At 48.1% G+C, this 18,535-nt stretch overlaps 2 protein-coding genes across 2 annotated transcripts in view; one reads left to right on the top strand and one right to left on the bottom strand.

The window, feature by feature from the left end:
- LOC119173927 (putative glutamate receptor) overlaps positions 1–18,535 on the bottom strand; it is a 58,189-nt gene that overhangs the window by 21,211 nt on the left and 18,443 nt on the right. The window lies entirely within an intron of this gene.
- On the top strand, positions 13,507–13,870 carry LOC119173468 (Cytochrome c oxidase subunit 7C). The gene is made up of 2 exons (XM_037424281.2): positions 13,507–13,659; positions 13,725–13,870. The coding sequence occupies exons 1-2, from the start codon at positions 13,555–13,557 to the stop codon at positions 13,845–13,847; spliced, it is 228 nt and encodes a 75-aa protein (XP_037280178.2). The 5' UTR covers positions 13,507–13,554; the 3' UTR covers positions 13,848–13,870.

The following is an 18,535-nucleotide window of genomic DNA, read 5'->3' as shown; positions in this document are numbered from 1 at the left end:
TACTACGAGATAACAGCAAAATTACGGACTTGTTCGATAGGCACCGGCTAGACGCTCATCACCAATGTCATTTTTTATTTTTTTTTTCAAACTTCTTGCCTAGTGAGCTTTATTTACCGCCTGCTGTTCAACCGTGTCAGCACATAACTGTCGACGCAGTTCAAGGGTGCGTATAGGCCCTGCACAGTGCAGTGCCTTGGCGTTAACATAATCTACAGTCCTTCAATCTGGTTTCCGTTTCTACCACTAAAGAGATCTCACAAAATCGTATTTAATCCATCTTGTGGAATAAACTAATTGCTAGTGAACTTTCCTTTCTGTGCATTTAGTTGCTATTTCACTGTTATATCATAATGTTATACTTTCACGCAGACAGAGTAGTTCCCTTTTTTTTTATTTTTTGTTGTCGAATCATAACAAGATGTTTCGCACGCGCTGATGTTGATCGATAGTCTGCTAACAATTGAATCTCTGACTTGTTATTGTCTGTGCCGTGGACACGTATGTATTGCGGCTTCATTCTTTTACTCCGTTTTTTTTAGTGAATTCGCACGCGCGTATTATTATTTTCTTGTCCTATCACGCGTATTGTCTCACCACGTGCTTTAACAATCGCTTCTCAGCCAATAACATTGCTACACTACGTCATTGGTTGTCTTATATTACGTTACTGTCGCCTGCGTGCAACTCCGTCGAAGGCCGGTCCCGCGGCTAAAATATGTCTTTTTCGGAACAATTTTTCATACCTCTATATACGATGATGATTATATGTGTGGCTTAACGTCCCAAAACCACCACATGATTGTGAGAGACGCCGTAACGTGCACCCAATTCTGAGCACACAGGCCTACAATATTTTCGCATCCATCGGAAATGCAGCCGCCACTACCGGGATTCGATCCCGCGACCTGTGGGTCGGCAGCCGAGTAGCTTAGCCACTAGACCACCACGGCAGGGCTACGTGTATATACATATTGTTACCACATAACCACATATACAATTTAGGTATGTGCATCTGTGTAGCGGGGAACAGGGTGGTGCCAGACGAAGAGGACGTTCGGTTGGTGGTAAGAACTCTCTGATGCGTGTTCATTGTATGTCCTCGAGTCGACCGTTACGCCACCTCTGAATAAGCCGCTCTCGTAAACGTTTATATATATATATATATATATATATATATATATATATATATATATATATATATATATATATATATATATATATATATATATATATATATATATATATATATATATATATATATATATATATATATATATATATATATTCTGTTACTTTTATCAATCACTCGGACAGCATTGCAACTTAACGCCTGCTGCAGAAAATGTGGGTAAAGACTATTACGCGTGGCGCAGGCATATGTACGCCCTGCGGAATGAAGGGAACATATTTGAGTTCAAGTTTTGTATGTATACATGCAAGCAAATAAATAAAAATGCACATACAACCCATATGTTGCTGTCTATATAAAACGAAGCTTTAGTGAAGCGAGTAAATAAATGCTGTATCCGCAGTGATAATGCGTGCAGTCATGTCAACTTTCATCATGCTGTAAAGTGTAATCATTATCGAATATTTACGTGCGCAGAGTTGCTAAATTCCGTATTAAACGCGCAGCGTGCACTTAGACTCCGGATTCATGTTCGAGCCTTTGGGACAGGCGAAGGCGCGAGAGAAGTGAATGTTGTGCTTCACCGGCGTGTTGCACATAACGCTGCCGCGCACGGCGTCACCGCAGAAGAGCCAACAGACGAAGGCGTACATGAAACCGTCGTTCGAAAAGAGCGGACTCGGCAGCGGCGCTACGGCCAAGTCCGCGGGCGATGCGCGGTACATGCTGGCCACGACGTTCAGAGAAGCCGTGACTGCCTGCACGTCCTTGTCGACACCGCCGCTCGTTCCGTGCGGATCCAGGCACCTGTGGTTCGCCTCATACGTGGCGTTGAAGTCGTGCGAGCGCTCCACGTAGTCCATAAACAAGGCCGCGACCAGTCTCAGGAGTATGCCACCGACCAGGACTCCACCGGGTGCATCACTGGCGTACCAAGGGGGCGTGAAGTGCTGCGGGCTCAAGCGGAAGCCTTCTATCAGGGTCGAGTCGTACGCGTCGTAGGCCAAGTACGGCCGCTGCGAGTCTTTCCTGGCGTCCACTCGTGCGGCGCTCCTGAGGTACGACGAGATTGTCATCTTGTTTCCCAGAGGGAACTCCGTCAGCTCGGGCAAGACGTTGGTGGAGTCTGACTTGCCGTCAACTAGTGTGCTGTAGATGATCTCAAAGGCCCTGTCGAGCTTATTACCAGAGGGTTCCGGTGCTACGCTTCCGAGCAGGTAGTCTCTACGATGCAGCAGGGCCCTGAAGGCGGGTCGAATGCGGTGTTGCACGAGCCTCTTCACTTTGTTCACCTCGACTTCTATGTGTTCCATGAGCAGACGGTTGACGGCGTACCCGAATGCCGCGTAAGCGATCGTGAAGCAGCGATCTAGATGCTCGCCGTTGGTGATTTCGTGGTGTCGATAGAAGCTGTTCATCAGCCCTTTGTTCGTGTAATGTATCAAAACCTGAACGCTGAGCCATCCGAAAAGGTCGAGCATCATCCGTTCGCCGTAGTGCTCGAGTAGCTGGAACACCGCCTTGAACTGCTCCAGGTCATCGATGGATACGCCACCGACGTCATCAAGGGTGGCGTTGAAGTAGATTTCGAATTGCGCCACCCACCTGTCTTCCGAAACTCGCGGTGCGTAACTCAGGAAACTGGTCACGCTCGCGTTGACGCCAGTCGACTCTCGCGCGGCGTAGTAAGCGTCGAAGTCGTGTTTCATTCGGATGAAGTCGTCGAACAGCTCGTGGCACCGAACGTGGTTCCCGGGACTGGCGAACGCCTCGCAGCACGCCTGGTAGTGGTCTTTGGCGTACAACGTGTTCACGTGCTCCGTCACCTTGGCGTACGTCGCGTCGTACGCCTCGTCTTTCGCGAACACCAAGAACGCTCTTCCTGGGACGTCGGTGAGCGTAACGTCGAAAAATACCGGAGCTCCGACGCGCCGCGCCATGTAGAAGAGGGCGGAGATGAAATCTGCCCGTCCGATGTTGGGTTCGAGTGGCCATAATATTCCTCCAGCAGCCAACACCTGCTTAACCTCGTCCACATTATCGCTATCGAGAGGTGCGAGGCATGTCTTGATGTAACGTGCAGCATCTCTTGTTGTATTCCTAGCGTTGCCAGCGCTTCCCAAAGAACGGTTGGCGATGCGTGACATGTAATCTTCCAGAAATTTTGCCCAGTTGACTTTCGCGACACTACTTCTTCCGTCCCAAATCCAGCGGCCGCAGACGTGCTGATAGAAGTCCTGACAAGGATCTGTGCTTGCATCCATGGTGTAAGTAAGGAGGCGGGCGTAGTAGCGGCACGTGGGTGAGTTGCAGACGGGTGCTACAAGAGCTGTTGGTGAGACAAGATGGTGCCTGACCTGAGACCAGGTGATGAAGGCCACCAGGGCTATGAGGACGACGCCCAAGGCCGGCTTGTACAGCCAATAGTTGGTGGCCGATGATGATGCCCGTTTCCCTGTGCTCGAAGTCTTGTTGCCCGGTAATCTCTGCGTCAGGCACAGCACGATTGACTATAGTCAATCATATGATTCAACCTTGTCTTATTTCCAGAGCAAACAAATAATGCACGACGCCAAATTCTACTATCTAATAATGGCCCCATGGCTTAAGCACCGGCCGGAAATTATATATCACGCTTCTATCTCCAATTCTTATAAACTGAAACGTAAAGCTAATTTCACCGAAGTTTTCAGTGCTTCTCGAAACTGAATAGTGATTTTGAGAGCAATGAAAAAATACACTGTAGCCCACCTACTGACATAACATTGCTAATAATGAAAGAACACCAAACATATTTTCTTTGGTTTGCCTGAGATAAGCAACGACCTCATAATTTTTTCATAAGTCATCGTAAGCATGTACTGTAGGCAGGCGACCTTTAAGCCTAATAAAAAAGAACGAAAAGTATTTCAGCTTATTCAAACCGTCTTTTTTCTAACGAACTTTGATGGAATAAATTTAAGCTCCCTTGACCCCATTGCAGTGTGTGTTGCGATAAGGATGATTCGCGTACCTCCGTGGATGTCCTGGACGTGACGATTGGCGAAGAGTATTCGGAGACATTGCTGCAAAAGGCGTCTCTCGCCGAGTAGACACCAGGCGAAACACTTGTAGCCAGCGAAGTATCGCTAGCGAATGGAACAGATGGCATCCGCCTGCATTCCAAGCAGAAGACGGTCGTATAGAACAATAAACCTCCCCAGAGACCATTTTACTGCAGTGGAGACTTCATCTCTGGGACTGTGGGAGTCAAAAGGCGAACGAAGTGTTATACGATATGTTTTAGCCTAAACATTTTTGAAGGGGATTGGGGGGGTACAACTTTCTTTTACGTATTTTAGCGTGTTTATATGTGCGCACGTATGTACAATGGGCATAGTAAACGCAAGAATTTCGGGGCACGGAGATTCGCATTTCCGAAACCACCCCTCCTGACAACTCTATTGGGGGCCAATCGCAATAACGGAAGAAGTGCTGAAGAAGCAGGTAAAACAATCAAGCCTGTGAACAACTACGATTTTCTTAGCAAAGCTTCAACTTGGGTTACTTTTTATATTCTAACATGACTGTACCGAGCTGCAGACACGAAAAACTAAGTACGAGGAACACGGCAATTATGAGTGCAAACTTTCAACAGTTTAAAGTTTGCACACAATGCGGTTAAATCGGAAAGCGTAATTAAATCGGAATGTTTTCGTACGTTGAAACGTGTTGCGATTTCTGCTTCTGGTACCTAATTTTCGAGTTCCCTTACCGCAAGGCGGCCGGTGCTCCCGGAGGCTGCAGCGACTGACGCTGGAAAGGATTTTTCCAAAACTTTGCTCTTTCGACCGGTCCGGGTTCTTGTGGCGGGGTTCTTCGTCCTCTCGATTTCCGACGCAGTCGACGGTTGTCTTCGCCTGCGTGGGTCGCCCCAATGAAGGACGAAAACCTCCTGTAAATGAATTGGCGCCCGTTGGCCATCGAACTCGAAGGACTTGCGGCACTGGTGGGTGACGACGATTTCCGCGTAGCCCTTAACGGTGGTGATGCTTTCGGTCGATCCTCACCCCTTTTGAGAACCGAAATCATGCGGCCCGATAAAGGGACCGGCTGGTCGGTATTCGGAGCCCGGCTTGTCCCTACAATGCGACGTTGTTGTGGGGGGCTTGCAGAACGGGAGGAGGAGCGTGGAAAGCCAACATGATTGGCTGCATATGAGCCCTTTCTAGGTGAGGTCACAATGCTCTTTCGAAACGAAGAACGCTGCGCCGCTGTGGGCGCTTTCTTTCCCAAAACGGCAGGCGAGTCTGACGGGAGCGGATTCTTCGCGGCAGTGGCACCTTGCATGTCCAACGGGAGCTTCTTGACGTCGCTTCTCTTGGAGGGAGAGCTGCCGGTAAGCACCTCTCTGACCGGTGAATGCACGGGTGATGATGAAGTAGTGTTTCTTTCGGGACTTCCGGTGGAAGGAAGCCGTCCCGTAGGCCTAGACTTCTTTGGCGTGCCGCCGTCAAGCACAGACGCACTCCTCCTTGCGTCACTGGCTGAGCGAATCGGTTTCGGTGGAGCGCCACTGAAAAAACGATCTCTTTTCGAAAGCTGAGAACCACTGCGTGACACGAGAGCGCTTGGTGATATGGATGCTTTTGCGGGCACTTTCTTCGCTTCCTGTGGTCCCGGATGTCCTTGCGCAACGTACGCGGGAGAAGTGCGTTCTTGCTGGTACCGTGACAGGCCACTCGACGAAGGTGAACGAGAGCTCGGCTTGGGACTTTCAGGTGGAAGTGGTTTCTCGACGGAAGAGCCCTCACTGGGAGCTGACGTTTGCAGTGCTGGGGAAAACTGCGTCGTACGGGTGGTGTATTTTGAGGAATCTTCGCTTCCTGGAACCACGGAGGCGTTCAAGTCATTGACAGGTTCTGTAGCAGATGTTTCTCTTCTACTGCACAGATACTGCTGCCTAGCAGCCGAGTGCAGTGCCCCGCATGGAGCGGTCTGGCCGCTGTACTGGCGTTTCGGGGAGTTCTTCTCGTTCATGGTCGCCATGTTACTCCGGAGGTTAAGGAAACAGCAACTGCGTCTTCCGGTTCTCTGTGAGGGCCTCAGCTCACAATCTTCGAGAGACGATTTTGCGTGGCGGTCACTCCACGTTCGAAATCTTCTTCTTCTCTACGCGCTTTTCCAGGCACGAATTTGTGACCACACGCCAAACGATGATGGTGATGAACACTGGCTTTGGCACGCGCCCGGAAGAATCAGCAGACTCGATCATTTTTTTATTCAATTCAATATTTCCCCTTCAATATTTAAATATTCGGTTAAAAGATTACTTGACTCATCTGTCCATAAACACCATTATTGCGACGGATGCATCCGTATTGAACGAAAAATCTGGAGTAGGCATCTTCTGTACTTCTCTCGACTGGTCTTTCTCAGTTCGATTACCAGATTACACGCCTATATTCATCGCTGAATTATTTGCTATAATTCTAGTGCTTCGTAAACTTCCTGCAAGCGAATCAGAAGTGGTCATACTTACCGATTTTCTCTCAGCATGCACTGCACTATCTACAGCAAAAAATTTGACATTATTGAGTATGATTAGCAGTTTATTACCAGCAAACCTGAAAAAATTTCACTTGCGATGGATACCTGGCCACTGCAGGATTTATCGAAATGAGATGGCAGACTCGTTAGCCAAAGCATCTTTAAGCGGACCACTCTTACCTATTTTACCTGATTTCGCCTACGTAACAGCACTGAGATATAGAAATGCTTGTTTGCACAAAGAAATAGAAAAATTATCATTGGATAAAGTCGGAGACTTCGTACATCTAAGATTTTGCTGGAACAAACAGTGGTGTGTATCTCGGCAGATAGAAATTACAATCACCAGATTACGATGCAAAATTCCGCATCTGAATTACTACCTACATGAAGCTGGACTAACAGCATCTCCGTTGTGTCTCTTTTGCAAGGAATTGAAATCAATAGATCATTTCTTTTTATCCTGTCAACGATAAGCTTATCAAAGGAAAAGATACCTGGTCGAACCAATTGAGAAGCTAGGTTTAAAAATAAACGTGGAACTAATTTTATCCTTCGGAGCGATTACATTAGGTTATAGCCACAGGGAGGTTTTCTCTGCTGTGTGCGAGTACATAATGGCAACAAAAAAATTACCCTGTTAGTCTATTGTTATTATTTACGGCTACGAGACTACCTGAATGCCTGACTTGTCACACTTGATGATCCTGCCGCCCGGTTCTTGGCTGATCCCCCTTTGTGGGCGAGTGTCAGCAAAGCTGAAGGTTCATCATCATCATCATCATTTCTTTTTATTCTGTCACCGATATTTTTATCAAAGGAAAAGATACCTGGTCGAATTAATTGAGAAGCTAGGTTTAAAAATAAACGTGGCAGTAATTTTGTCCTATATAAGGTTATACGCAACCAAGGAGGATTTAAAAAATTGCTGGAGTGGAAATGATTGCGCAGAAGTGAAGCCGTTCCTCTGGCAAGATGGCGGTTGTGGCGGCCAGTTTACTAGGGGCGTGATAAAGTATCACCGTTCAGCGATTAAAAACGAAGTGTTTCCCTCGCACGCCCAACGAGTTTAATGTGGGAACTTTTTCGGTTCACATAGTGCTCCAAGTGTGTTTTACAGTTACTAGTTTTCCTTAGTGAGCCTGTAATTGGAGGCAAAGTTCTTTGAAGATTCAGTCATCCATACTTGTTTTTGCGTGTTATTTCGTAGGAAACAACTATCTTTTAATATAGAACTAACGTAGCATTTACATAAAATATCAAAACCACTTGATCTTCAAGTGGGCACTATCAGAAAAGAACATGTTTCCGCCATCTTGGCAGTGGCAAAAGGTGGCTTCACTTCTGCTGGCAAGGCATTGCGGGAGCTTCCACTCCAGCAATTTTTCTTTGATCTTCCTTGTTCGCAACTTTCACCGCCTAGAGAGGGTGCTGGTGCAAGCCCAACATGGCTGTCGTTTGGGGGTCATGCAGCCGGCGCGCCGGCAGCCGCCACCGGTGTGCCCGTCACTTCGACCTGTGTAGTATTTTCGGCTGCAGCCACCGTGTTGTCAAGGCTTTGCTGAGAAGGTCATTGACTCTAGCACGCATTATATCCCACACTGCATGTTGAGAAACGCTTGGGCGGCGTATATTGAAGGAAAAGAAGTTTCGAACGCCGGGCACATCGTCTGCTGCGGTGTGAAAGCTTTGTGAACACTGCTCGTGCCACGGTCAGGGAAGACCAAGCGGCCGTGCTCGTGCAAAGCAGGAAATCTCGCCTCTGATTGCACGGCGTCTGCACAGCAGCATGCAACATATTGTGTGACTCTTCTAGCTCAGCGGGCAAACAATAAATAATAAATCTTATGACTTCCAGTAACTGTCTGACTTCACAATAACCGTAGTAGAAATTCCCAAAGACAAAATATAAAGCACCAGTGAGCCGCCAAAGTTAGGCCGACTGAACAATGGCATGTGCTGGCTGCGCGGGCATCCCCCACACGACAGTCACGACGGATGCCGCATGGCGACACCACCATCTGTGAAAGTTGCGAATAGCCACAGGGAGGTTTGCTCTGCTGCGTGTGCGCGTATACATAATGGCAACAAAAATATTACCTTGTTAGTCAATTGTTATGAATATTTTCGGCTCCGAGACTACCTGAGTGCCTGACCGCTAGCTCGTGTAGCATTTTCATACATTTTTACGATTCGTTTTTGCTTGATACTGAAATTCCATTTAATGATTTTAAATGCATAACTAACTTGATGATTCTGCCGCTCGGTTCCTGGCCAATCCCCCTTTGTGGGCTAGTGCCGGCAAAGCAAAAATATCATCATCGTCATCACCATCATCATAATCATCATCAGCAGCAGCAGCAGCAGCAGCATCATAACAACGCTGACGTTGAGAAGTGATATATGGATGATGCTGCACCCTCTTCACCCAGCCTTTACTCATTCGCTCATTTCTGACAGTTTTTCTCAGCTGAAGGCCATATCACTAACAGAAAGTTCGGCAGCATTTGACGCTCTGTAACACTTTAAACCGAAGGCTGCTGCTCACTTGGCAACGTATAGAGTTGTACAATAGGGGACCAGGACCACAATGGGAGACACGCATTCAATCGTCATGAGGTTCTCAGTCGATTACATCGTTCCTCCCCACCTGAAGCTTCTTGCACGTCACGTGATGTTGCACGATCTCCGCGATCGGCGTTTCTTTAACCAAGCGACGATTCCATGTGATGACGTCATCATGCAACGTCATTGGAATGTCACAAATTTTAGATCTGTGATGTCACAAGGCGCCATCAGTGACCTATTGCCGGATACAGCCTAAGAATACGTGTAAGCTCCATCCACAGTGGTCACTGTATCAGCCAGGCAGACTTTTCGTAAATGCCTCACTAATTGTAACAGCTTATTCACGTGACGTCAAGACATTTCACACATTTCAGGCATATCCCTTGGTCGTACAGGCCCGTGTTCGTTTTGATAGTTTCTCGTCAAAAAGTTTCACTCGGCAAATTTTACTGAAAATTCTGACGTAACAGCTTCCGTCGGAATAAGAGCCAAACGTAACCTTTTAACAGGAAACGACAAACTTTCAATTCATATTATGCGTAGTATTTGTATTATCAGCGAAATAATGTTTAGGGTTAGAACGGAAATCCCCAATCATTGATCTGTTGCACAGGTGGATGACAGGCACGGGGCAGTACTAGAAGAGGAGCCCGTGTTTATTCTCAGGCTGTAACCATGTAGACATTTGTTTTTCGGTTGTAACTATAGAAGCACACCAAGATGGCCAACTAGGCGCCCTAAGTGGCATGACCATGGTAAGACCACCTCGTTGGTAGCCCCATAGCGAGGTTTTCACCTTAAACATTGCAGTTTGCAAATCCCAAGCAGCGTTCGGTGAAAGCCTGAGGTCATGACTGACTACGCCGTCTTTATTTTTTTTTACACTCCCAGTGGAATGGCGCACAAACGGAATGTGTACATGCTTTCCGTTTTGATTTTGACCGCGAATCGCATTGAGACGCAAACGTAATTTGTCTCCGTTCCGCATGCATTCAAACACTCCTTCCATGGTCATTCGCATTCTCACACTTTGCGCTTCGTGCATACGCGACCCGCGTGTTCCAGCGTTCATAAAGCTCATCGTCCTGCGTGACGGTGACATGACACATCAGGCACCGTGCCTGTGGGCTGGTCGGAGTCCGGTCACTGCAACTCTATGGGTTACCGCGAGTAGGAGACACTAAATGCTTTCACGCTAATATACGTTAGGAGCACGCTGTCACGCCATTATAGACTCAATAATTCCATCGACAATAGTTATTCGACTTAGGCGCGATTCATGCAGCGCCCTCGAAAGCACCGTCACATCACGGCATGTGCGACTGTTGTGACAAGTTAGAGGCAGCTTACGGCCGGGGCTGTGTACGTCCCTCACTCCTTCTTGCTGCGTCCACCCCACACTGCGCGTCCCCTCCGCCTCTCTCTCCCGAGTCGGTGGCGAAGGCCATAGAGTTTCCTAATATACACGAGAGGGAACTCTGGCGCTAGTGTCTATGGGAGCTGCAACGCACGGCGCTTCAGCGAGCATGGGAACGATGGGTAGTACTATAGTGCCTTGAATATTCTAAGCACCATAGGCACCACACACTGACCAAAGGGAGCTGCGGTGCTCCTACTGCGCCGTCTCAGTCTTTGACATTCGCCGTTAGGGGCATGCAGAAAAGAGACGCATCCCCCGTGTATCCCGAGCACAATCCGCCGACAGATGCTGGGCGCGAAACACGTTTGTCGCGTTCCATTTTCACCGATGTCGTCTGAAGATTTTTTTTTTATCCGCTAGGCTATGTATTCTGGCGCCGCAGTCAGACGGGAAAACTCGACTGAACGGTGCCGTACACAGATTGGTCTGATCTTTGTACTTCTGGCCTGCTTCTGGTTCCGTGTGTGTTCGTGTGGCTTGGAGCTGTTTGCTGAGGAAACAAAAATCAGCGTATGTTCAACGGTTGCGCTTCACCACCTTATTCTTTTAGGCTTAACATTTCGAATCGGGTCACGAAATTGTAAAGGATTTGTTCTTTCTTTCATAACAAAACCGAAACCAGCAATAAGCAAAGCCACAAATGCGATTCACCGCCCGCAAGTACGAAAACTAGGCAAATCTGTGTACTACCCATCATTCCCATAGTCGCTGAACGATCGCAGCGCATGAGTCCCCTCTAGTTAATTTTAGGAAGCTCTATGGCGAAGGCAACGAAACGCTTCCTCTGTAGTGCGGCGTTCACATCCCCACTGCGCAAGCGCGTCCCCCTTCCCCCTCTTTCTCTCTTTTTCTACGTTTACCCTCTCTCTCCCAACACGGCACCTAAGGTAACGAAATGCTTCCTCAGTACGCACGATCGCGTCGTGGCCCTTGATCATCGGTCTTGCGGTGTTTCACGTTTCTGCGAGACAAAGCGCGTCTGTGTGAGTGATTTTTAGATGAAAAGAAAAGCCCCGTAACTGTCTCTCAGGGAGAGGACACCTCAACAGTAGCTCACGAGGGGGGGGGGGGGGTAAAGGAGCAATCAAAATGATGAAATTAAAAGGTAAAGCGATAGAGAGGATGGAGAGAGCGAGGCGCAGGGACAGCGAACGACAGAAAACGACGGAAGTAAGGAGGAGATAGGAAAGATGGACGCGGTCGCAGGAGTCTGAGGACGGGGCACCACTCAGCGAGAGCTCTTGTCGGCGTCTGAAGATGGCACAGGGCGTGCCCAGTCGGCCTGAGCTGCACTGTCGTGGGAGATCACGGGGGCACAACCGGTCGGCACGAAATACAGCGAGCGAGCGCGTCTGTAGCCGTTGATCGTCGGTATTACAGCGTTCCACGTTTCCGTGAGACAGAGTGCGTCTGCTTTGGTTAGCGCGGGATCCGGTTCGATGTCTCCGGCATGTGCGCTGAGGGACAGACATGATCACCGGCAGCGTTCAAGGCAGCGGTCACCGGCACCAATCGACGGTCACCGGCAGCGCTAGTTAGGTCGGTTAGGTAGAGGTTCCGAACGTTGGTGTGACGTAGACGAGTTCCTGTGGGGGCCGTTTTCCATCTCCCTGCTGCTTCACACGCACGCGTGGTTCCTTTCGGCAGGAGATGGTGCAATTTTTTCCCGTCGAGTTTGTCCAGACCAAAAAAGCACGCCGGTGTCGTTGGTCAACGCTGCTAATATACACGGCGTCTGATCTTCAGGAGAAAGCTGTGAAAAAAATTATTACTCAGTCCACACCTGTGAAACCTGAGTAATCAGCAGAGGTTGACCAAAGTACCTGAAAGAAATTCTTCAGGACCTTTAGAGCTGGCAAGAAATTGAGTACACCTGATTATTATTATTATTATTATTATTATTATTATTATTATTATTATTATTATTATTATTATTATTATTATTATTATTATTATTATTACACTGTGATGGTGCTCATCAAGAGATGCGGATAAGCCAAGGAACGGGGCGGCTAACGCTGATAAAGTTATTTTTTCATCTACTTCTTTTTTCTTATTTCATCTTTTTCTATATTTTCTAATACTGCCATCTCTCCTCTTTTTCCTTCGCCTAACCCTCATTTCTATTTCCCGCCACTTGTTATGTTATACAAAAAGGTGAGAGGTTAAACTCTAATTTGCTTCTTTCCCTCAACCTTTCTTCCCTACTCACCGCCACTTCCCTTTCGCATCTCCTTGCTAAGCTATACAATATAATACGCATGCCAAGTGGTGCCCTCTTTCCTCCTCTTTTCTTTTACCTTCTCTCTCACTAACATCTCTCTCACTACCTTCTCTCTCACTTCTCTCTCACTAACTTCTCTCTCACTAACATAGCTATGCTAGACAATGACTCCTTTTGGGGCGATTTGGCACTTGCATTGCTTAGGCACTCTTGACTGTGGCACAAAATACATATGAATACAAAGTTTCGGCACCTCACTTTTTTTTCCTTTTTGCTCCTCCCTTTTTCGCAAAATGCATTTTGCGCCCCAATCATGCGTACCTAAGCAGCTTGGCACCAATTCTTCGCTCATACCCACTTTCTGTGCCGCATACCGACCGAGTTTTCGCATCCGACGCCGGACCAAACGCCAAGCTTAAACAGCTCTTAAAAATGCTGTCTCAATGAACGCCGACACCCTGCTAAAAGGAACTTCGGCTAGGTGAATCAGACATTAGGCGACGCTAGAAACGCGCTGCGGAATGAATACGCGTTTGCTGCAGAATCAACGCGCTACCGGCGTCGAAGCTCGTGCCGTCAAGCCGAGGCAGCAACAGGATCCAATCCAAAGCCAATCTGTGGCCGGTAGGCTGAGAGACGAAGCATCGTCGTCATTCGAAGTTGACGCATAGCACAAGTATCATGTCTCGCTTTGCCCGAATCGCTCTCTGGTCGCGCAAGTTGAGCACTTCGGTCATTCGCAAGAGCAACCACGATGACCACGACACGTCAGGCATCCCGGGCTCGGTACGTGGGACTCGCGTTGTCGTCGGTATTGCATGCAGTGACACGCTTTTCGCTTGTCTTCGCAGAACCTGCCGTTCAAGGTCAACAACAAGTACGGGCTTACCATCAAGTTCGCCCTGTTCTTCAGCATCCCTTTTGCGCTGCCTTTTTATGCTGTCAGGTTCCATCTGACGAAGAAGTCTGCATGAAGTCAGTGAGTCTTTCTGCCTTAAGAGTCTCGGACGATTCTTCTTTGCCGTATATGGCGTTTCCTTCCTTTTACAGGATTTCTCTGCACAAGGTCAAGTTTTTTTTTTTTTTAACAGGATTCTGTTGCACAAGAACCGCAAAGCTTTATGAAAAATAAATAATGAACGAACACACGAGTTCACTCAGCTGTTGTGTCAGTGCTAGCTACGCTATACGTCTTTGTGCACTTGAGCATGGATGAAGCGTAATATGGGCGCTAGGATCGATATTTCTACTACCGAATGGAGTCAACGTGTTTCTTGAAATGGCCGCTGGTGTTTGTGAATTTCAGAAAAAGACCGCATACAGGAGGTCAGCTGTTAAGGTTTGTGTGTGTGTGAGTGTGTGTGTGTGTGTGTGCGTTTGTGTGCGTGTGTGTGTGTGTGTGTGTGTGTGCGTGTGTGTGCGTGTGTGCGTGCGTGTGTGCGTGCGTGTGTGCGTGCGTGTGTGCGTGTGTGCGTGCGTGTGTGTGTGTGCGCGCGTGCGTGTGTGCGTGCGTGTGTGCGTGTGTGCGTGCGTGCGTGCGTGTGTGCATGTGTGCGTGCGTGTGTGCGTGTGTGTGTGTGTGTGTGTGTGTGTGTGTGTGTGTGTGTGTGTGTGTGTGTGTGTGTGTGTGTGTGTGTGTGTGTGTGTGTGTGTGTGTGTGTGTGTGCGCTCGATAGGAGGACCTATCGAAACGTCGGCCAGCCAGTCTGAGGCACTTCCATTGTTAAACCTGATTATCCCACTACTGTGTGTATGTTGGTGTGTTACAAGAACATACTGCAGAAACCTGCAGCGGATGGGACGGCAATGCAGGCAGACAACAATCAACAACGATGATCTCCATGCCGGCGGGTCGGAGTTGTCATATGACCGACCAACTGACCAAGATTTCTGAAAATTCGTAGTGTCTTCGCTGGACTCGTCTTTGGCACTGCCAGTAAGAATGCCAACTGGACGCTGTTTCCAAGCCTGCCGCTTCCACGGAGGAGACAAAAAAAATCAGAATATCCACGGACTGAATGATAATTAGTGGGGTGAAGCGTCCATCAGTCCGTGCGCGCTTTCGTCCATCCGTTCGTTGTTGCTTCCGTGCGTCCATTCGTGCGTTCGTCCATCCGTGCTTCCGTCCGTCCGTCCATGCGCCCGTCAGTTCATCAGCCCTTGCGTCCGTCCATGCGTACACCCCTGCGTTCGGCCATGCGTCCATCCGTCCGCGCGTTCGTCCGCCCATTAATCCCTCCACGCGTTCGTCCGCCCATTAATCCGTCTGTGCGTACGTCGGTGCATCTGTACGTACGCCCGTTCGCGCGTCCATCCATTCGTCCGTCTGCTTGTCGATCTGTCCATCCGTCCGTCCGTCTGTTTATTTAGTGAACACCCATCTCGCATCTTTTCATATATTCATCATATAGAAGTGCCGCCATGCAGCGGACTTTCCAAGGACTAAACGAGAGATGGCTACCTACTACTACTACTACTACTACTACTACTACTACTACTACTACTACTACTACTACTACTACTACTACTACTACTAGATACATCACGGACGCACGAACCATGGCATCAGGAGCTTCGCCCCTAAGATGACAATGCCCCCTAACGAAAGTATAAAATTTTCTTTTGCTTGTTCATCATAAACTACACGAACTTCATTTGTTTTATAACATCTGCATTGGTTTATTCCACCAAGAACTATCACCTAGCGGTGAATCCTGGAACTATGTGGACACGTACTAGATACATCGGTGATGACTGACCCATGCCTTAAAGACCTTCACCCCGAAAAGCTTACGAGGCAGCACGTCCACAAGTCTTCTCTTCCGAGGTCACTCCTTCTTCGTGCTTGGTGCTTCATGTTCAGAGGATGCCGCTCCTGTGATTTCTCGGCGACAATTTTTCTTGGCATTGAAGCGAAGCCAAATCACGTGCATCCTACTCCCACTGAATGTAGTTCCACAATATCGCCCGTACTTTCACCGTGAAATATAAAGAAGCCCCTCCTTTATTTTCTACGTGGAGCTATTTGAGACAGCACACCAGCAAGACAGTTGTGTTTATTTTCCTTTACAGTGTTTTTGGACGCGTGAGAAAGTCCTGCCTTTTCAGGTGTACCTCAAACGCTGAGCGGCGTCCGCACCTACATGAAACTCTGACAGTGCGTCCTCTTCACTTTCCACAGCGTTGTGAGACTCGCGCCAGATCGGACTACTTCACGTAGTGGTACACGTCAGCTCCGCCGCGGAAGTTTTTTCTCCAATGCCAAAAATAGTTATCACCGAGTATAGACTTAAGATAAATTATTGACAGAGCCATCGCAGTATTCGGCCATTCCAGCGACGCAGGCGGCGCCATGTAGCCGCGATCCGAAGCTGTCACACGGTTGTAAAACTGCGACATAGTTCGGTCGCTCAGTAGTCGTGAACCGATGAACGCGTCTTCACGCTATGCGACGCTGACGTAAACGCTCACGACATCACCATCTCGTCCACCATTTTGACCTTCCGCTGCGCCACCTATAGTCGCTGGAATGATCGAATAGTAAACTAGTAACAGAAGCTGCGCCGATTGTTGCGGACGCTTTAAGCGTTTAAAATGAAGGAAGTCGAGCAATGGCTTTCTTTTTTCTGCACTGCATTTTCGGCGTACGTCCCCGCCGCGGTGGTCTAGAGGCTAAGGTACTCGGCTGCTGACCCGCAGCTCGCGGGATCAAATCCCGGCTGCGGCGGCTGCATTTCCGATGGAGGCGGAAATGTTGTAGGCCCGTCTGCTCAGATTTGGGTGCACGTAAATGAACCCCAGGTGGTCGAAATTTCCGGAGCCCTCCACTACGGCGTCTCTCATAATCATATGGTGGTTTTGGGACGTTAAACCCCACATATCAATCAAAATCAATTTTGGCGTAGGTACTGGAGCGGTGCGTTCGAAGGGCTAAATACGCGAGTTTACGTCACCGAGCCGCCTTCAAGGATAAGAACAAAACAAATTAACAAAAAAAACTCCACACAATTTTCTCCGGGAGTTTTTTAACGGAACATTCGTGTGGTCGTTTCAGGGCGCTCTGAACATGTGGGAAAGTGGTAAACTCGACAGGTTTGAAGCTCTGCAACGAAAACAAGCATGTGCAAAATTCATATTTTGCTGTGTTTAACATACATATATTTACCGCGTGCTTACAGGACGTTTTCAGAGGCCTAGAATGGGAACAATTTGGCATAAGAGTTAATGAAGAGTACCTTAGCAACCTGCGCTTCGCCGATGACATTGCATTGCTGAGTAAACCCCGCCGCGGTGGTCTAGTGGCTAAGGTACTCGGCTGCTGACCCGCAGGTCGCGGGTTTGTATCCCGGCTGCGGCGGCTGCATTTCCGATGGAGGCGGAAATGTTGGAGGCCCGTGTGCTCAGATTTGGGTGCACGTAAATGAACCCCAGGTGGTCGAAATTTCCGGAACCCTCCTACGGCGTCTCTCATAATCATAGCGTGGTTTTGGGACGTTAAACCCGACAAATCAATCAAGCAATGCATTGCTGAGTAACTCAGGGAACGAATTGTAACTCATGATTGCGGAGTTAGACAAGGAGAGCAGAAAAAGTAGGTCTTAAAATTATTCTGCAGAAAACGAAAGTAATGTAGAACAACCTCGGAAGAAAACAGCGCTTCGAGATAACTAATATATAACTTGAAGTTGTATATGACTATGTCTGCTTAGGACAGGTAATAATCGCGGAGCCGAACCACGAGACTGAGGTAACCAGAAGAATATGGGGTGGAGCACATTTGGCAAGCACTCACAAATTATGACAGGTAGATTGCCACTATCCTTCAAGAGGAAGGTATATAACAGCCGTATCTTGCCGGTACTTAGCTACGGAGCAGAAACCTGGGGACTTACAAAGAGGGTTCAGCTTAAATTGAGGACGACGCAGCGAGCAATGGGAAGGAAAATGGTAGGTGTAAGCTTAAGAGACAAGAAAAGAGCGGAGTAGATTACGGAACAAGCCGGGGTTAAGGATATCATAGTTGAAATAAAGAAGAGGAAATGGACATGGGCCGGGCATGTAGCGCGTAGACAGGATAACCGCTGGTCATTAAGGGTAACTAACTGGATTCCTAGAGAAGACAAGCGGGTTATGGGAGACAGAAGGTTAGGTGGCAGATGAGATTAAGAAGTTTGTGGGTACAAAATGGCAGCAGCAAGCACAGGACCGAGTTGACTGGCGGAAAATGGGAGAGGCCTTTGTCCTGCAGTGTACGCAGTAAGGCTGATGATGATGAAGATATTTTACACTTACTTTAGCAGTCATGTCTCATCTCTCTTAAGTGTATATTTTCTGAAGCCTCCCGTACACTCTGAAACAGCCACACTAATCTGTCATACGCGATGCGTAGGAATTTGTTACTAAACACCTGCTGTTTGCTTGTCGTATGACGGTCTGCGGAGGTGAGTATACATTCCGTGGAAATATTGTGTTTTTCGATGTTTAGCAAACTTCAAAAATAAAAATACCACGTTTCTGCACTTTTCAGTGAAACCAGGCCTGCGGCATCCTGAACTTCCAGCAACGTCACCCACATCGACCACGGGCTTTGACTGACTCTTGGTTATGTTGATGGTGATAGTTGTAATATTGGCCCCTGCCCACTCAGAGAGATTGATGAACA

This window comes from Rhipicephalus microplus, chromosome 5 (genome assembly GCF_043290135.1).
Source record: "Rhipicephalus microplus isolate Deutch F79 chromosome 5, USDA_Rmic, whole genome shotgun sequence".
Lineage (NCBI taxonomy): Eukaryota > Metazoa > Arthropoda > Arachnida > Ixodida > Ixodidae > Rhipicephalus > Rhipicephalus microplus.
Note: the sequence above shows the minus strand (reverse complement) of the source record. Positions and strands in the feature narration are given on the sequence as shown.

Coding starts and splice junctions, on each gene's coding strand:
- LOC119173468 (XM_037424281.2), top strand. CDS start 13,555: ATGTCTCGCTTTGCCCGAATCGCTCTCTGGTCGCGCAAGTTGAGCACT. Junction 13,660..13,724: donor CGTCAGGCATCCCGGGCTCG/GTACGTGGGACT, acceptor TTGTCTTCGCAG/AACCTGCCGTTCAAGGTCAA.